The 19,150-nt window shown below is 41.7% G+C and overlaps 1 protein-coding gene across 2 annotated transcripts in view; it reads left to right on the forward strand.

The window, feature by feature from the left end:
* The window catches only part of MAPKAP1 (mitogen-activated protein kinase associated protein 1), a 204,223-nt gene that overhangs the window by 140,239 nt on the left and 44,834 nt on the right, over positions 1 to 19,150 (forward strand). For both annotated transcript variants that reach the window (XM_012639818.1, XM_012639819.1), the window contains one exon: positions 16,562 to 16,702. In XM_012639818.1, coding sequence (XP_012495272.1) covers positions 16,562 to 16,702 — 141 coding nt within the window. The remainder of the gene's footprint in view (positions 1 to 16,561; positions 16,703 to 19,150) is intronic.

The raw sequence follows: 19,150 nt of genomic DNA on the forward strand, positions 1-19,150 counted from the left end.
AATCCAGCATTATATTAAAAGGATAATATAGCATTACCAAGTTGTGTTAATTCTAGGAGTACAAATTTGGTTTAACGTTAGAAAAACCCAGTCCATATAATTTTCCACAATAACATATTAAAAGGAGAAAAATCATCTCAGTAGATATAGAATGTTTTTCAGCCATTAAAAGTTGTGTTTATCAAGAGTTTCATAGTAAGAAAAATAACATTAAGGGGAAAATATGTCAACATAGACTCACCCCAACTGTGTAAAAACATAAAGTATAGAAGAAAAATTGGAAGGAGCATGTTAATAGTTGTTGTGTCTGGTTGGCAAGATTCTGGGTAATTCATTTTCCTTCCTCTTTACTACTTGTTCTTTCCAGAGTTTCTAATGTGAGCATGCATGACATTCTAAGATGAAAGAGCAAACAGGAAATAAGGGCAAGTTCACATACATAAAGATTATATAGTGAGAACATCTCTTAGTGTAACAATCCTTGGGACACTTGAAATCTCAAACTATTTATAGTAGCACACCATGGTGTGCCAAAGGATATGTTATACTAACACAGCCTTTTGTAACGTGGTTATCTGAGTTTTTTTACCTGATCAAAATGAATAATCACTCCGTCTCTCCCTATCATTTTCTTTTATTCTTTAAAGACTCACCTTAAACATACTTGAGGAACTAATGTACAAATAGTAACTTTGTAGTGGATTCTGTTTCAAAATGTTGACTCTTTATTATACAAATAAGATAAAGCACTATTTATTAACATCTTCATAAATTTTTTGGATATGTAACACTTATACATGTAAAACAATTTTCAGATAATGAAAGTGTCTATAATGGAAACTAAGTCTTTCTTCTTCCATCCCCTGATTCCCCTCCCAGTGACAGCAGTTGTTCCTAGTTTCTTCCATGTTTTTCCAGGGATCATCTATGCATATGGAAGCATATTCTCTGCGTGTGTGTGTGTGTGTGTGTGTGTGTGTGTGTGTGTGAATGAATAGACAATACATCTATATATATACGTGTGTACATACAAGCATACACATTTGTATTCCCCTCCTTTTAAAAACACAAATGGTAGCAAAGTATCATTAGTGTTCTGCATTTTTCTTTTATCATTTTAACAATATATTGTAGAAATTATTCCACATTAATCCACATATTATTCCACATATAAATTCACCTATTCTTTAAACTGCTATACAGTATTCCACAGTATATTATGATCTCAAATTAGGTTGTTTTTTGTTTTTTTTTTTAATGGGCCCAACTTTCGTACATTAGGAAAGAGAAGCTAAGCTGTGAGGATTGGTGGATAAAACTTTGAAATCTGGGCTGTAGTTCTCACTCTACTTCTAAGCATGAACATGGTTTTTTTTTTTTCCCCTGAGACAGGGTCTCGCTCTGTCTCCCTGTTAGAGTGCAGTGGCGTCATCATAGCTCACTACAACCTCAAACTCCTGGGTTCAAGTGATCCTCCTGCTTCAGCCTCCCAAGTAGCTGGGACTACAGACATACACCACCATGCCCAGCTAATTTTTCTATTTTTTGTAGCGATGGGGTCTCGCTCTTGCTCAAGCTGGTCTTGAACTCCTGGCTTCAAGCAGTCCTCCCGCCTTGACCTCCAAAGTGTTGGGATTACAGGCAAGAGCCACCACACCACACCTCAATTCAACTTCTTAATAGGTAGCTATCGAAGAACAATGTATGGTTCTTAGTTGGAATTTGTACTAAAAAAAAAGCCTTTTCTATAAGAAGAATAAATTGTTTCTATAATTTACTTCCATTTCACAAAGACTAGTTATATATCGATTTTAAACGATTGACTACCTATTGCTCTTTGTAAGTGCTGGTCAGGGCTTCTTTCATTTATACGGTGCCTTTGACTCAGAGTGCAAGAACTGGAAGGATCTTGCAAATCCTTCAAGATATGGATGCCAGCACTTACAGAGGTCACACAAGTAAATTAAGACCATGGGCCAGGCATAGTGGCTCATACCTATAATCCTACCTACCACTCTGGGAGGCAGAGGTGGGAGGATCTCTTGAGCTCCTCAGGAGTTTGAGACTATCCTGAGCAAGAGTGAAACTCCATCTCTACTAAAAATAGAAAAAATTAGCTGGGCGTAGCACACACCTATAGTCCCAGCTATTTGGGAGGCTGAGGCAGGAGGATCACTTGAGCCCAGGAGTTTGAGGTTGCAGTGGGCTCTTGATGATGACACTGCACTCTAATCAGGGTGACAGAGCGAGACCCTGTATCAAAAAAAAAAAAAAGTTGGATTAAGAAAAAAATATTTCAAAAATAGGATTTTTTTTTTAATTTCTTTTGGTGTCTTTGATTAGGACCCGCTCACTATCCTTAAAGGCATTTTAGATGTAAACTAAATTATGGATCATGTATTATGCAGTACTTAGGAGTATGTGCTTTCAAACCAGGCTGCCCCAATTCACAGTCTGGCCCTGTCACTTAAGTAGCTGTGTGACCTGGGACAATTTACTTAACTTCTATTGGGTAGTTTATCTACCTTCGTAAGGTTGATAGGAGGATTCAATGAGTTTTAATAATCATACAGCCCTTATAGCAGTGCCTGGCACGTAGTAAGTACTCAATAAATGTTAACTGTAACTAATAAACCGTGAAAGAGCAGCATTCTGGGGCTGATCGAGCAGATGGGGCAGAGGTGTGGAGGTCTGGAATCATAGAACTGGCAGGTCCCCTGAGAGGGGAGTGATCTGGAGTGGAGAAGAAAAGAGAATAGGGTGGGGGGCAAGTCTGTAAGTCTGTGTCGTAGGACCAGAGAACTTAGAAGCAGGGTGCTTTTCAGCAAATGTGTTTTGGTGTTGCAGAATGGATGTATACTTTATAAATAAAACCATTTGTTTGAGAAGACTGTTTGCCATAAGAGTGAATATAAGTCTTTCAGTTTTTCTTCCAAGGAGGGATAGGGCAAACATTTTATGTCAACCACATGAGAGGAAGTTTTTAAAAATTATTTATTCAGGCTGAGCGCAGTGGCTCACACCTGTAATCCTAGCACTCTGGGAGGCCAAGGCGGGAGGATTGCTTGAGGCCAGGAGTTCGAGATCATCTTGAGAAAGAGCAAGACCCTGTCCATACAAAAAGATAGAAAAAATTAACTGGGCATAGTGGCACGCCTGTATTCCCAGCTACGCAGGAGGCTGAGGCAGGAGAATCGCTTGAGCCTAGAAGCTTGAGGTTGCAGTGAGCTGTGATGACGCAACTGCACTCTAGCCAGGATGGCAGAGTGAGACTCTGTCTCAAAAAAAAAAAAAAAAAATTTATTCAGGCCTACTGTTATAAGGCATTGTGTTAGACATTTTACAAATGCTTTCTTTCATAATTTTCTTAACTGCCCTACAAGATACTGTTTTCATTGTGAAGAGAGGCTATGACTTGCCCAAAGTTAGCCAGCCAATGAGTCATAGGACCGAAATTCTAAGTTTATCTGATTCCAGAGCCCACCCTGAGATTGTCAATAATACAAGTTAGAATTTCAATCCCAAGAATGCTGATGACAATTTTCTTTATATACTGTGAGAGAGAAGCTTGCAAATGAAGCTAATAAGACAAGAGTTTCTGCCTAGGGACTGAGAACTAACATTTGTGCTTGGATCTTAGCCTAAATAAGAAAATGACAAGCCAAAGTCCTTGAGCTTTCCAGTTTGGATTCTTGTCTGATAATCAACTACATCCTTCAGCCAACTGTCTGCTAGAAGCTGGAATCAGACCAGAAGGAAGCACAAGTACATTATGGAGAAGATGTAACATTAGAAGACTTCCATTCTTGTCCAAGCTCCTATATAAATCCTGGCGCCAAACTGAGCCTCAATTTCCTTTTCTGCCAAATGTTGCCAGTGACCTTTCCCACCAACCATATGTGGGTAGCCCATCCGGGTCCTTAGAAGACAGGTGCTGCTTGAACCAACTTATTCTTACCACAACTTTAAGAGAGAAACTCTGGAATTTCCCATTATCAGGGCCAAAATAGAACTGAAATTAAACTGGCTTTATGGAATACCAACAAAGTGTCAGACACTATCTTTCTGTTTTATCACTTACTAGTCTACCATTCAGCATAGTGCTTAAAGCACAGTCATTAGAATCAAGCAGACCTTGGGTGAATCACTTGCAGCTTCTGACATCGGACAAATCATGTCACCTCTCTGAGTCTCAGTTTCCCGTGTAAATGGTTGAATTTATGTCACAAGGCTTTTGTGAGGACTGAATGAGATACAAGAACTGTTACTACAACAACCTTTTATGCCACTGTGGTCGTCATCCTTGTTTTATAGAAGAAGAAACTGAGGCTCAGAGGGGTAAAGTGATTTGCTAATGTCACATGGACAATAATGAGGGGCCTGGAAAACGGTGCCTTTTTTTCCATTATGTCTAGTGAAAGAGCTGAATCTAATTATTTTATTTCCTGAATAGAAGTTGTTGTAGAAGAGGCTTCAGTTCTTTAAACATCAGCTCAACCTCCCTTAATCGCCTTTCCTTTTGAAGGAGATTCACAGGATGCTTAAGATCTTCCGTTATTTCACTACCTTATTGAAATTCTTAATTTCCTTTATTTAAGGTTATACTGAGGAAGGGCCTAAACTCACCAGGTGGGTGGTAACCGAGACGGGTGGACTGTGGTAAGGGAGAACAGCTGTGGGTTTCAGTGTGAGAGCCCTCATCTTCCTCCTGTGGTTTCCCTTTGAAGACCCAGGAGAGGAGGCAACTCCTAGAAGACTCTTAGGCCACCTGGCTGCCACTGTCTGAGCTCAATTAGAGTCCTTCTCCTTATTCCTGTCTGACCACTGATTCCCGTGAATGGATTTGCCCACTCTCACACTGGACTGTGACCCCCACACACTGGACAGGGCCCAGGTCTGAGTCCTCTCTGCATCCCAGTGTCTGTGGTCAGGCCTGGCTCATTCCCTCTGGTAGAGGGGACCTCCTGAGCACTGGGGCTTCAAGGGGCAAGTATGTGATGGCTTTTAAGTAGAATTTGGGGTTTGAATGAGCATCTTTATTGTAGGGGTTTCTTTGTTGGGCCGCCACTACCACTGCTAAATAGTGAGAAAGGGGAAATAGCAACTGTAGAGAGAGAATGAATATTGGCTTTGTCCTGGTGTGTTTCCAGATCCTGTTTGCGACGCTTGTTTATCCTAGGCTGGTTCTTCCTCCTGTCGGTGCGCTCTGCCAGCCCCAGAGACTCCCTGGTGGTTCCACTCTGCTTCTGGAGGTGTGCCTTCTTCAGTTACAAATCACTAATCTCTCCAGTTTCTATCATGTGACTTAAATACCAGAGCTTTAGACCTCTTTTGTTATACCACAACAGCACACTTCAAATACAGAAGAAAATGTGATCATGCAAATAAACTCTATTTACAAATAGAAATGACTTGTGATGTTCGTTGTACATATTTTAGGTTGATATATTGCTGAAGCCAGTTACATGTCTGGCTGTAAGAGGGAAGTGTTCACTCTAAAGAATTTTGTATATGGGTGAGGGTTTTTTAAGGTTGATATTGCATAATAGTTCTCTGCTTGCTGCACACTATCAGAATTGAAATGAACAAGAAACATCCCCAATAGAAAAGTACCTGTGTGTCTACCTCTTTCTGTCTGGTTAATGTGGACCAGTTTGGCAGTGTGTTGTAGGGGGAAGGGCAAGATGTTTGGAGCCACTGTGTGACCTTGGGCAAGTCCTTCTCCTTTGTGGGCCTCATTTCCCCATCTGTGAAATGTGATGGCAGTTCCTACCCTATACGGGGGTTGTGAGAATTAAACTGTTGAAACAAGTAAATGAGATTGCAGTTCACTATGTGCTTTTTTTTTTTCCCATCTTTTTTGGGGGTGGTTTTTTTTTTTGTTTTTTGGGGTTTTTTTTTTTGAGACAGAGTCTTGCTCTGTTGCCCGGGCTAGAGTGCCGTAGCGTCAGCCTAGGTCACAGCAACCTCAAACTCCTGGGCTCAAGCGATCCTCCTGCCTCAGCCTCCTGAGTAGCTGGGACTACAGGTGTGCGCCATCACACCTGGCTAATTTTTCTATTTTTTGTAGAGATGGGGTCTTGCTCTTGCTCAAGCTGGTCTTGAACTCCTGACCTCAAGCCGTCCTCCCACCTTGGTCTCCCAGAGTTCTAGGATTACAGGCATGAGCCACTGCGCCCAGCCCACTATGTGCTTTTAATATACTCAATGCACTGTATAAGTGTTGGCCACTACTGAGTGTCTGTGTGCCTGAGACACAGAGAGTAAGTGCCTGTCAGAAGTACCACAGCTTGTCTGAGCATGTGTATGGTGGCCTTTTCCCTCCCTGTTATTCCTATTTTCTCTCTAGTCTCTTAGGCTTCCCACAGGCCCCTTGGAGCAATGGCCAGCACTGAAGGTAGCTGATACTCAGGGCAAAAAGCTGCACTGACCTTAACTAGAAGCAAACTTGTGTCCTGTCCACACCTCCTTCTTCAGTAACGAGTGCCTGAATTGTGCGATGTAGGCTGAGAACTTCCACATGAATTGCATTTTTCACTTTCCCTCTTTCTTAAAAGTTCCCCCCTTTTCATTTTATCATTAGGTAGTAATTAGTATTCAAGGGAAATTGGTCTTAATATATTAAAATTGGTTAAGTGCATTTAGACCTGTACCACAGCCAATGTCTTATTGGAAAACGTAATTGGGGACTCTGTGTATGTAATTAATTGAATTACAATTAAGATCTTTCATTAAGCGATACACTGGTACATTAGAGCAGTAAGGAAACATGTTTGATGAGCCACAAACCCTGTCTGGGCTCTAAGTGAGGGCATGCAGATTTGCATCCCTCTGGTAGGCTCCTGGCCCCAGAATTTGCCCCGCAGGTCTTGACTAATGGTTTGGTAATACATCAGGTGACATTTCTGCAGCGACACTGGATGGGAGGTGAGTTTCTTCCAGCATATGTGCCCTCATTCTCTGACTCTGGAGTCAGGGAGAGGGACATTATGGTGTTGATCAGATATTATAGTTCTCAGATATTTTGCCATGCAAATTGTCAAAAATGCCAGGCTCCTTAGAAGCCCCCACTACTTTTCTTGTGCTTTTTTTGTTTTTTGGTGTATGTTTTAGAGACAGGGTCTCTCCCCTGTACTTTGAACATGGACAAAGGCATATTGGAGGAAAAGGAAGTAATGGGAATTCTGTCAGGAGTCTAACTTCTAAGTAAACCTGTAGTGAACCATTGGTCCAGACCCTTAAATGGTCATGCTTCATCCTCTAAAGCTGTGGTCCCCAACCCCTGGGCCAAGGACCGGTACCAGTCTGTGGCCTGTTAGGAACTGGGCCCCACAGCAGGAGGTGAGCAGTGGGTGAGTGAGCAAAGCTTCATCTGTATTTACACCTGCATCCATGGCTCGTCATCACTATCCCCCACCCCCGACCCCTGTCCATGGAAAAATTGTCTTCCATGAAACTAGTCTCTGGTGCCAAAAAGATTGGGCACTGCTGCCTAAAGGGTAGTTGGATTCGCTGTGGGCACATACTTGTTCAGGCATCCCCAAAAGCTTGATTGAGCCTTCCTATGGGCCAGCTACTGTGCTGGTACTTGGGAGGTAGAGGAGATCCAGCCCCTACATCATGGAACCCACAGTTGTGATCAGTCCTACAAAGAGTGGAGAGCAGGGACCAGAGCTGGTGAGATTACTAGTAGAAGCCTTCATTGAGGAAGAAGAAAAAGGAGTTAGATAATGAATAAGAGAAGAATGTTCCAGGCTGAGGCACTGCTCATCTGCCAGCCTTAGGATGAGAAGGAGCTCGGCATATTTGGGAATGAATGAATGGAATGGAATGAGTGAGGGAGAGAGTGCTGAAAGATGAGGGATAGGCAGAGTCTAGAATGCAGAGCCCCTTCCATGAGCTGCTCTTGTTAGAAATTCTGTAAACTTGAAGCTGTTTCTTTTTGATCACCTCATCAAACAAGATTACCTTGATTTATTGAGAGGGGTCTGAAACCTCCATGTGGAAAGTCCTCCAGCCTGGCTGGCTCTGGCTCCAAGAGTTTCATCAATTAAGCACTGACAGCAAAGATCCCTGCCCTGGTGGTAGCAGGACAGATACTAATGAAGGGTGTATCCTACTGTGTGATCCTGCTGGCTTTAAAGAGATTACCGCAGAGCGGCAGGTAGGCATGAGTGTCTGTGTGTGTGTCTGTGTGTATGTGTTATAGTATATCATCTATTGATTGTTTTTTAGAGACCAGCAAAAATGACTAGTAGCTCAAGGGAAGTGTTTAATAGAAGGAAAGTTTTGGGCTTATGAGTCTTTGGGGACTTAAAAGGCCCCTGGAAAAAAAATGTGATGGATGCAGAGAGCTAAGGAAGGTTGTTTTCTCCATGACTCACTTAGGCATCCAGCTCTAAGACTTACTGAAGGAGTGGAGAGAGTTAGGTTACCCTGATTTCTTTGTTCTGGCAGCGCCCGGCGTGATTGTGTTCTCAGATACTCTTATGGCCCGTGGAGTTGTACATCTGTAGCTCATCTAAGGAACACTTTACTCAAGTTGGTTATGTGGTAGTCAAGTGCACAGCTCTGGAATTAGGCAGACCTGGGTTCAGTGCCTAGCTGAGCTTGCCCTAACTGTATGACTGTAATAGCAGGATGACATTCTGAGCCTTGTTTTTCTCATCTGTAAAAAGAGAATAATATCTACCTTAAAGGGGCATTGGGAAAATTAAATGAGCTAACCTATTTAAAATGCAAGCACAGTGTCTGGCATAGTAACCACTCAGTAAATGTTATTGTAGTTTTTGAGGCAGAATTCCTGTCCTCAATGAACCCAGTCTGAATGGAAATCTAGGATTTGTGTGTTAGGTTCTCTTAACCGAGGTAAACACAAGGGATGATATACAAACCTCAGGCACTGTTATGGTCAACCTGTGTTGCATGAAACTGCACTCATTCCACCAACAGCATTAATTGAGCATCTACTGTGTGACAGATAGTGTGTTGTGTAGAATGGAATGTTCCTGCCCTTAAGGAGCTCCTAGTCCATAGGGGAGTACAGATAGTTATCATTTAAGGGACTTATCATGAGAGCCTTCAACAAAGGGCCATAGAGTTTCAGGAGAGGCATCAGGAAAGGTTCCATCTGGACTAGACCTGAAAGTGTGTAAATTTTGAAGAGTGTAAAGGACATTCCGACCAGGTAGCATAACCTGAGCTAAGTCTAGTTTGGCTGAAGCAAGAGGGATGGTTCTGTGTGGGGAGTAGCAATAAGACTTCGAGATAGAGTAGAACGGGAGAGGGTTTATTTACTCTTTATTCAGTTACTTGCACCACAGTGTTTTATTTTGTGCTGGGTCCTGAGCTGGATATTGCCCACACCTTTGAAGAACTTCTTTCTCCCCAGCCCCAACATTTTGTTTTCCACCACTCCCCTTCATACGCTCTTTGCTCCAGCCAAAAGAAAAACATGTATGTGCTAACACCTTGTAGACTTCATGTTTTTTCCCATACTCTTTCTCTGTGGATTGCCTGCCCCTCTCTCCATCACCTGGGAATCCTACCATTCTCCCAAATTCCCAAAGCACAAGACAGCACCTGGCATATGTTTGGTGCTGGGTGACTACAGGCTTGGAAGGAATAGTCAACAGGTTGTGCTATGGAGAGTGTAAAGGTGAGCAGGTAACAAAGGCCATTGATCTGGTTGAGTTCTAAAGTTGGCATAGATGGCTTTGGAGAAGGGAGCAGGAGTTGCTTCAACTTACAGCTATTAAGATCAAGGTCCTTTAGACTTGGGCTGAGACTCATTGAACCACAAAATGAACGCAGTTTCTAAGAGTGGAGGAATCTGTCAGTAACAATCAGTGAGTTCATCTGTGCCTTTAGTTAATGATTAGTGCCTATTTGAAAGAAAGTCATTGACAGGGTGTGGTGGCTCAAGCCTGTAATCCTAGTACTCTGGGAGGCCAAGGTGGGAGGATCGCTTGAAGCCAGGAATTCGAGACCAGCCTGAGCAAGAGTGAAACCCTGTCTCTACAAAATATGGAAAAATTAGGTGGGTGTGGTGGTGCATGCCTATATTCCCAGCTACTCAGGAGGCTGAGGCAGGAGGATTGCTTGAGCCCAGGAGTTTGAGGTTGCAGTGAGCTGTGAAGACAGCACAGCACTCTAGCCCAGGGCAACAGAAGGAGACCCTGTGTCAAAAAAAGAAAAAAGAAAGAAAGAAAGTCATGTACCTCTAAATGTTTCCCTCAATTCCAATGAAATCACATATATGAAAATACTTTTTAAACTATAAAACAGTATTTGTTATAATTAGCTTGGTCTGGTCATCTGAAAATAAACCCATTACTCTTATAATATGTGTACAGGCTTTGTAGCTGTATTTGTTGTCAGGTTGTAACACATATGCACAGCTGTACCTGTACTTTTGTGTCCCATTATTGTCCAAGTAGACATTAGGGACAATGAAAACATGGCACAATTACCAATAAAGACAGTGATTCTCAAATATTTTGGTCTTAGGAACTCTTTATACTCTGAGGACCCCAAAGAGTTTTTGCTTGTTGGGTTATATCTATTTATTATATTAGGAATAAAAACTGAGATTTATTAATTCATTGAAAAAAACAAATTCATTACATGTTAACATAAAAAACAAATTTTATGAAAAATAACTAATTTCTTTAAAATTTGTAATGAGAAGAGTGGCACTATTTTATATTTTTATAAATTTCTATAATCTCTAGCTTATAGAAGATACCTGGATTTTCATATCTGCCTCTATATCCAGTCTGTTGCAATACATTGTTTTGGTTGAAGTAGATGAAGAAAATTTGGCCTAACCCAGATATGTTGTTGGAAAAGGGAGGAGTATTTCAATAGCCTTTTCAGATAATTGTGGATATTAATTTTTGTCACTATACCAAAATTCAAGGAATAGTTTCTTAAAAGTTAGTTGCAGTATGGAATCAGAATCAACCATATCAATGAACTTTTTATTTCTTTGTACACTTGTAAGAGAATGGGCAGGAAAAAGGCAAATGATGTCTTACTGTTATTATTATGAAAATAGTATTGAAATTATGGACCCCCAGAGGAGTCTTGGGGATTCTGCCCTTGCCCCCCACCCCATGGGTCCCAGACTATACTCTGAGAACAGCTGATTTAGAGTTTGTAGTTACTCAACTCAATCTCTTACCGGACCGTTGCTTGTAGGAGTTTGGTGAGGGAGATAGGGCAGGAACAGCCTTCAGCACCCCCTGACGGAAAGAGCAGAGGAAGAAGTGTGGACTCCAGAATCCACTGGCTCTGTCCCAGCTTTGCCTTTCCTAACAGTGGAATCTTGGGCAAGGTTTTGACCCAGTCTTGACCCTTAGTGTCAGAGTTAGGGTTTGAATCTACATCTCCGAACTCTATATTCTTTTTTCTTTCTAATGTCGTTAAACCCCAAGTCCACCTCCCAGCCTCTGGCCATCTCCCAGCACCTCTTCTTTCTTTGCTGTAGGCCTAGACTCCACCTGCCTCCTTCCTCACCTCTCTGCTTCCCTTTGCCCCCAGGGTAGGCCTGTTTTGCCAGGCTTCATTCCTCTGTTCCTCCTTCCTGATTTCTTACTCCAGAGAGTTAAGCTGCTTCCTCCTTGGATTTTCTGCTTGTCCACACTGAACACGAACACACTCTTCCAGAGCCTCATCATCAGTCCATTTGAGCTCTGGTGCTCAAGTCACTATTAGGCTCCACCCCAAAATTTGATCTATCACAATACATCTTTGAATTATTACAGCTTGAGCATTTTGACCCGATACATTATGGTAATCCATGGCACATAGAGAGACATTAACAGTCCTGACTTTGACAAAATATATTGTGAAGTCTTTGAAGGCACCATTACAATTTGTCTTGTCATCGATGAGAAGACCCAGTGCAGCATTAATGTAGATGAACACAATGTGGCTTTGTTTCATTTAATTGCTTGTGACCTTTTTAATTGCTAATTTAACAAAATACCAAAGGGTTGTATTTCAATTAAATTAACAGTTTAGGAAGTGGTTTTTGTTTTGTTTTTAGTGTGTTTATTTTTAAGATGTTTTGGTTTTCTCTACTTTTAACTTTGAGTAGCTAAAAATATCTTGCCTTGAACAGAAGTGGGTTTTTAATGTAAAGTTCATAGTACAGTAATAATTTTTAATATGCAAATAGTACAATACCAAGCATCTTTCATGTGTGGTTTGGGTTCACCCCTTTCCAGAGGATACAAACAGTAAAGTTATACATACAAAGTCAGAGAACTTTTCTGGTCCAAAAGCATGCTTTTGTATAATGCTTTGTTTCAAATATTTGTCCTCAAAGTGTCTGTTGTATGCACCATTTACTGGGCACTTCTTTCTCCCTTGTACTGTTTCCTTTGTGTCCTGTAGCTAGTTTGTAAGCTCCTGCAGATCAGGAGGCCTGCTTTATCCTCACCAGTGTGTGCCACAGTCTAGCATACTGTTGGCGTGGGGAGAGAAGGAGCTGCACATTGCATGGACACACAGACGTGCCCCCTCATGGCAGCGGCACTCCTGGGCCTACTTTGAGAGGTGGCACCAGAACTCCAAAACCAGCAGTTGTTTTTATTCAGCACATACCCTGCTTTGGAGTGAGCAACATGAATTGGAAGTGAGTGCAGGTCTGATCCTACTCTACTCCCTCAGGTGCTGTTGCCCTTCCAATCCTAAACGCAGACATGCCCCTTGTCAGCTGGGGCAAGGCTCAGAACTCACCCAAGTATCAGGGGGACTTAAATCCTCAAATAGGATATGAATTTACACTGTCAGAGAGTAGAAGGTCAGTGCAAGAAGCATTAGTGTGTTGAGCCAGCTCCAGCTATATAAGGCTTAAACAAAATTAATATAAGGAAATTGACAAGTCTTGCTGGTTATTCCACAGCTTTAAGACCTCTACTAAAATCCTATCATCTCATCTGCCCATTATTAACATTTTAGCAAAATATAAAGTTTTCATTAATCTCCCACAGCAAATTTAGGAGTGAAAACTGGCACTTGTTTGAGCTTTTAGGACTACATTAGCTGGTGTATTAAACAAAATATGTCATTCTTCAGTAGCTTCTGTAAGAAGCTAAATCAATTTCCAGCCATATTTATGCACCACTTTATCTAAAAGCATCTGAATTATCATTTACAGCTAAGATGCTTTATTAGCAGCTGGCATTGAAATTGCTCAGTAAAAAATTATATGTCACGTTATAGTAATTTTTAAATTGGTTTTAATCCAACATCATAAAATGTAAAAATCTTAAGTGTGGGTTTTTTTTTTAGTAATTGGCATTTTAGCATAATGAGCTGTTACCTCTTTCCAAATCAAATACCTGCAATATTTACAAAATACTAATTAGTAAAGAGCTAATTTGTATCTAATAATGGCATTTTCTCAGAGCTAAGTTGTACCTAATACTGGCATTTTCTCAGAAAAGATAGCTTTAAATGATTTTCAAAACATTAAAGAATCTTAATATTTTACCAAAGTTCTCCATAATTCCCATATATAAAATATTCTAAAATAGAAATAAATACATTTTGGCAGTTATTTTTCAGTGAAAATGTAGAATGGAGAAAGTGAATGATTATTCTAAATTCCAAATCCTAGCCAGCTCCTTAATTTCAGATGTGGACATTACCCAGGAGACAGTGGCGATCATCACCATGGCATCTCTATCCAAAATCACAGGAGTTGCAGAGAAAGGAAACAGGTTACTCAGTGGCCCTTGCAGATGTTGGGTGCAGCTCTGCTGCGTCCTAGAGATGTGATCTTGACTAAGTCATTCAGCGTCTCTGACCCTCACCTTCCCGTGGCATGGAGCCTGCTATTCATCAGTACCTTTGTACTGAGCTCTTGCTTTACCCCTACATGTTGGCACTGGCAGGGTCTGGGCTACAGTGGTGAGTAAAGCAGTCCCTATGCCTGCCCTCTTGGGATTTACAGTCTAGTGCCAGAGACAGGTAAGTACTACCTGAGGTAGCTGTTCTGTAGGCAAATGCAGGGTGTGGTGACAAGGAGCTGACCTAGACCTAGACGTGCGGCCTGTGGTCGGGGAAGGTTTCCCTGGAGTGTATCTTGTACTCTTCAGGAGGAACAGGGAAGGGACCCGGAGGAAGTGAGGTAGAGAGAAGGGTGACCGGGCAGAGAAGACAGCATGTGCAAGACGCTTGAAGATGGGATTATATCAGAGGCATTCGGTGAATGGCCTGTAAAATGTGAGGCTGCGTCCTTACTGAGGGGAAGACATCACTGTAGGTGCTAGAATGGTCCAAGCTGGGAATTGCTGTAGTGTTTGGAAATAGAACACACAACTCCTGAATAAATGAGTTCAATGTGAAAGCATCAGAAACCAACCTTGACTTAAAAAGCTTGCCCTGTAAGCAACAACTATGGGGAGGAAAAGCATGTTATTGTCAGGCTACCACTTACATAATAGAATTTTCCGGTTTTATGCCCAAATCTAGAGTTTTCCATTTCCCCAGCTCTGCCCCGAGGAGTTCTCTCTGGGTTTCCCTGTGGAACCATCTCTAGGTGCTCAGCACAAAGTCTAAAAACCCCTGTCCTCTGGTTGGCCTCTGCTTGGCAGGTGCCCCCCCCACTCAGCCCCACCGCCCACACTGGCAAATGGCACCAGCACCTGCACCTGCACCTTCAGAAGTCCGCATTTCAAACTCTAGGGACTGAGAGATGGTTTAACTTTGCTTGGTGTAACCTCTGTATGTACCTTAGCCTCCCAGAGCCTCAGAGTCCTCATCTGTACAATATGGAAAATTATGGGACCTACAAGGTTGTCATAAGGCTTAAATGCAGTGACATGTGTAAAGTGGTTAGCACTGTGCCTGAAATATGGTAAGGATTCATACATATTAGCTTTTATTTTTATTTTTTTTATTTTTTATTTTTTGAGACAGAGTCTTGCTCTGTCGCCCAAGCTAGAGTGCAGTGGCATCAGCCTAGCTCACAGCAAACTCCTGGGCTCAAGCGATCCTCCTGCCTCAGCCTCCCAAGTAGCCGGGACTACAGGCACACACCACCACACCAGCTAATTTTTTCTACTTTTAATAGAGACGGGGGGTCTCACTTTTGCTCAGGCTGGTCTCAAACTCCTGAGTTCAAGAGATTCTCCCACTTCAGCCTCCCAGAATGTGAGGATTACAGGTGTGAGCCACCAAGCCTGGCCCATATTAGCTATTACTTATTTAGCAAAATTTAGTGAGAGGATACCAGTTACCTGCACTGCTTACAGAAGATATAAAGATGAATACAAAATTTTACTGACTTTCACAAAGCTTCTAAATTAGGACAGAGCAACCACAGACAATTCTAGTGCAAGGCTGAATATGATTCTGAGAGCAGAAGAAAAATAATTATGGCAGCTATTAAACATGTATTAGATTCTTTACATAAATTTTGACATTCTGTAAGTGGCAGAAACTAGAGTTCAGAAAGGTAAAGTCACTTACTTAAGATCACATAGCAAATTAGAAGCAGAACTTAGGTGTTAAGCCCAGGTCTACCTTGCTCCAGGGTCCAGTATAAGCCAACTTGTGTGGAATTCATTGCCAGAACCATCAGAAAAGATTTCATGGAAGAAGGAGAGTTAGAGCTAGCCCAGGGAGGGGTCGGGGGATTTTGACAGGTCTAGGGTAAGGGTGGAAGGGGTGTACTAGGCCAAGGGCCCAGAAGCAGAAAATCCTAGACCTCTCGGCACAGTCTGAGGGCTTTGGGAGCAGCTGAGAGAAGGTATGTGTGAGAAGTGACAAGAAAGATTGGAAAGTTATGTTTCAGACAGATTATAGGCTGCCTTGATTGCTTGGCGGAGGAAAGTATGCTTCATACAGGAGGCTGTGAGAAGCCACAGAAGATTTTTGAGCACCAGTCTTCTTGTTTCTTTCCAATGTCACACATCATGCACAGGGTTCTAAGCATTTGGTGAATGAATGAAGGATGAAGGCTTTAGAAAGGTGGATGGGAAATGTCTTGTGATGGCTGGATTGCGGAGAGAGCCTGGTGGCCAGAAGGCCAGTGAGGAGACTGTCACAGACATCCAACTGCCAGCAGGCACTCCCTGAACCAGTGGGGGCTGTGGGATGCCAGGCTGGAAGCTGTTAAAGAGACGGTTGGGGAACCTTGGGAAGGACAGGATTCTTCAAGGAACATGGATGACTTTTATGATCAGGAAAATCACATTTAGGAAAAGAAACAAGAGCACCCATGCTCTTGTGGTTTTGACTTACTCTTGTAGACACTGCGCTTCTTGCTGAGAGTGAGGGGGACTTTTTCTATCCTTCTTATATCCCTGCTACCCAGCCAAGGGCCTGCCATAGAATAGGCAGTGTTTGTGGAATTAATTGTTGAATGATTAATATGTTGCCATCTTCTTGTTTACTGGAATGGCATTATTAAGTCATCACTCAGCCTTTTCTTCTCCAAATTAAATAGCCCATATTATTTTAATTTATCCCAAAGCATTTTAAGCAAACACCATTTGCCAAGCTTCATGTATCTTTATGTGTTAAACTGCTTTTTCCTCCCTAGGTTCAAGGGCAGATGGGGTTTTTGAGGAGGATTCTCAAATTGACATAGCCACAGTACAGGATATGCTTAGCAGCCACCATTACAAGTCATTCAAAGTCAGCATGATCCACAGACTGCGATTCACGACCGACGTGCAGTTAGGTAAGTGCACGAACAGATGATGAACTGACTCTTTGTATCAGTGGTCAATGTAGAAACAGGGAAAGAAACAACATACAACTTTTATGTGACCTGAATAACTAAAGGTAATTTGTTTTCTGAGAAAATGTTTAAACAATGAAATTTAAAGTACATCCTTTTTCCCACTTGAGTGCTCTGTCTCGTCTTCTTTTTTATGAAGCAGAAGATTAGAAATAGAACTAACTTGAGACTCTTTTCAAACTGATTGACTTCTCTGAAGTTCCATAATTCTCTGCATTCTGAAATTCTCTTACCACTTTGTAACGTTGCCACTTGCCTTTTCTTACTCAGTGAACTCATTGCTTATTCATTCATGCCTTTATTCAGGAAGCTTTTTAATGATCTCAGAAGTTATATTTGGATCCTCATCAGATAATCTAGAACTAACTTTCAACTAATTTTGGGGGTTAATTTGTTTCAGTCATGTGCTAAATTTCTGTTTTGACTTGAACCCAACAGGAGTAGAATAAGCGTCATAGTAATCAACATAATATGAATTCTTCATCATAATCATCATCATCATCATCATTATCATGGCTACCTTTTCTAGGTATCCACTGTGTATTAGTCACTGAACTAAGTGCTTTACATGTACTACTTAACTACTTAAAAGGTGGGTATTTTTACTGTCCTCAGCTAACAGAGGAGGTAAATGAGGTACAGAAGGGTAAATCTCATGCCCAACTGACACAGTAGGCAAGCGGCGGTGTCAGGAGCAGAACCCTGGCCTTCCTGAGTGCACCTTCTCCCTAACAAGGAGTGTCCCACAGGTGGTGTGGGGAGAGGAGGGACGGGTAGGTATGCCAGGCTCACTCAGTCAGGGAGCTGAACTGTCCACTGGCTCTGCCACACCACCCCTCCCTGCATTTCCTTTGCCTCATGCGTAACGGGAGAAAGTTTGGATTCTAACTCTAAGGCTCACTAATTTTATGTTTCTCACAAATGCTTTGTACGTTTCTTATAATAAAATCCTTTCTAATATTGGCATTAGCCTGAATCTGGCTAACATGTAATAAACCTCAAAAATCTCGTTAAGCCAGGCACGGTGGCTCGCACCTGTAATCCTAGCACTCTGGAAGGCAGAGGCGGGAGGATCGCTTGAGGTCAGGAGTTCAAGACCAGCCTGACCAAGGGTGAGACCCCATCTCTACTAAAAAAAATAGAAAAAATTATCTGTGCATGGTCGCAAGCACCTATAGTCCCAGCTACTTGCGAGGGTGAGGCAGGAGGATCTCTTGAGCCCAGGAGTTTGAGGTCGCAGTGATCTATGATGACGCAACTGCACTCTAGCCTGGGTGACAGAGTGAGACTCTGTCTCAAAAAAAAAAAAAATCTCCTTAAATATTCTATTCCTTTCCAACTTGACTGACAGCAACTTCCAATACGTTAATACATTGACAATACAGCTTAGTAATTAAGAGATGGGCAAGTGAATCACAACTGGTTTAAATTGTGGCTCTATCAATGACCAGCCATATAACCTTAAGCAAGTGGCTTAATCTTTCTGAGCCTCAATTCTATCCTGTTTAAATGGGCATATCAGTAGTACCAGCTTCTTAGGATTGCTATGGGGAACATGTAAGATACTACATGTGAAACAGTTAGCACAGGGCCTGGCAGTTGGCAGACTTTTGTAAATGAAAACTGTTAATCAAAAGGCAGTGTAATGCAGCACTGAGAAGACACACTCAGGAGTTGGAAGCCTGGCTTCAAACCCTGGCTCATGTATTAGCAGTATCACCACTGGCAAATGATTTGGAGCCCCAGTTTCCTTATCTGTAAAATAAAGATAATAATAGTCCTTATCTCATAGAGTAATTATGAGGATGAAATGTCATAGCACATGCAGAATACTTAGAAAGGCTCCTGGCATGTTGCAAGTGCTCAATAAACATTAGCTGCTAGGATGATGTTGATTCTAACGGGCTAAATAGATGAATCAGCACCCAGTAACTTTGAACCAAAACACAGACCCCACCTTTTCTTCCCCTCTCTGTACAATAAGTCCTCACTTAATGTCATCGATAGGTTCTTAGATACTGCAGCTTTTTTTCTCATTAATGTTATAACAAACAACACTGAACAAAATGACATTATACAAGGACATGCTATACGTCATTTTGCTTAAAGTCACAGTTTCCAAGAACCTATCAATAACATTAAGGGAGGACTTACTATATCTGTTCCTCCTCACAAAAAACCCTAAATATCTAAAGTGGTAAAATTGTTTATTTAATGTTGACGCTCAAAACATAAAGTTGTTCAGTGTTGTTCATCCTGGGAATGTTTTTCCTGGTGTCTGTCATAGAGATAAAAATAGTAAGATTGCTCAGAAAGAAGCCAGATCTCAAAAAAAAAAAAAAGAAAGAAAGAAAAGAAAGTACGTACTATATGATTCTATTTATATAA

This window comes from Propithecus coquereli, unplaced genomic scaffold (genome assembly GCF_000956105.1).
Source record: "Propithecus coquereli isolate 6110/MARCELLA unplaced genomic scaffold, Pcoq_1.0 Scaffold142, whole genome shotgun sequence".
NCBI lineage: Eukaryota > Metazoa > Chordata > Mammalia > Primates > Indriidae > Propithecus > Propithecus coquereli.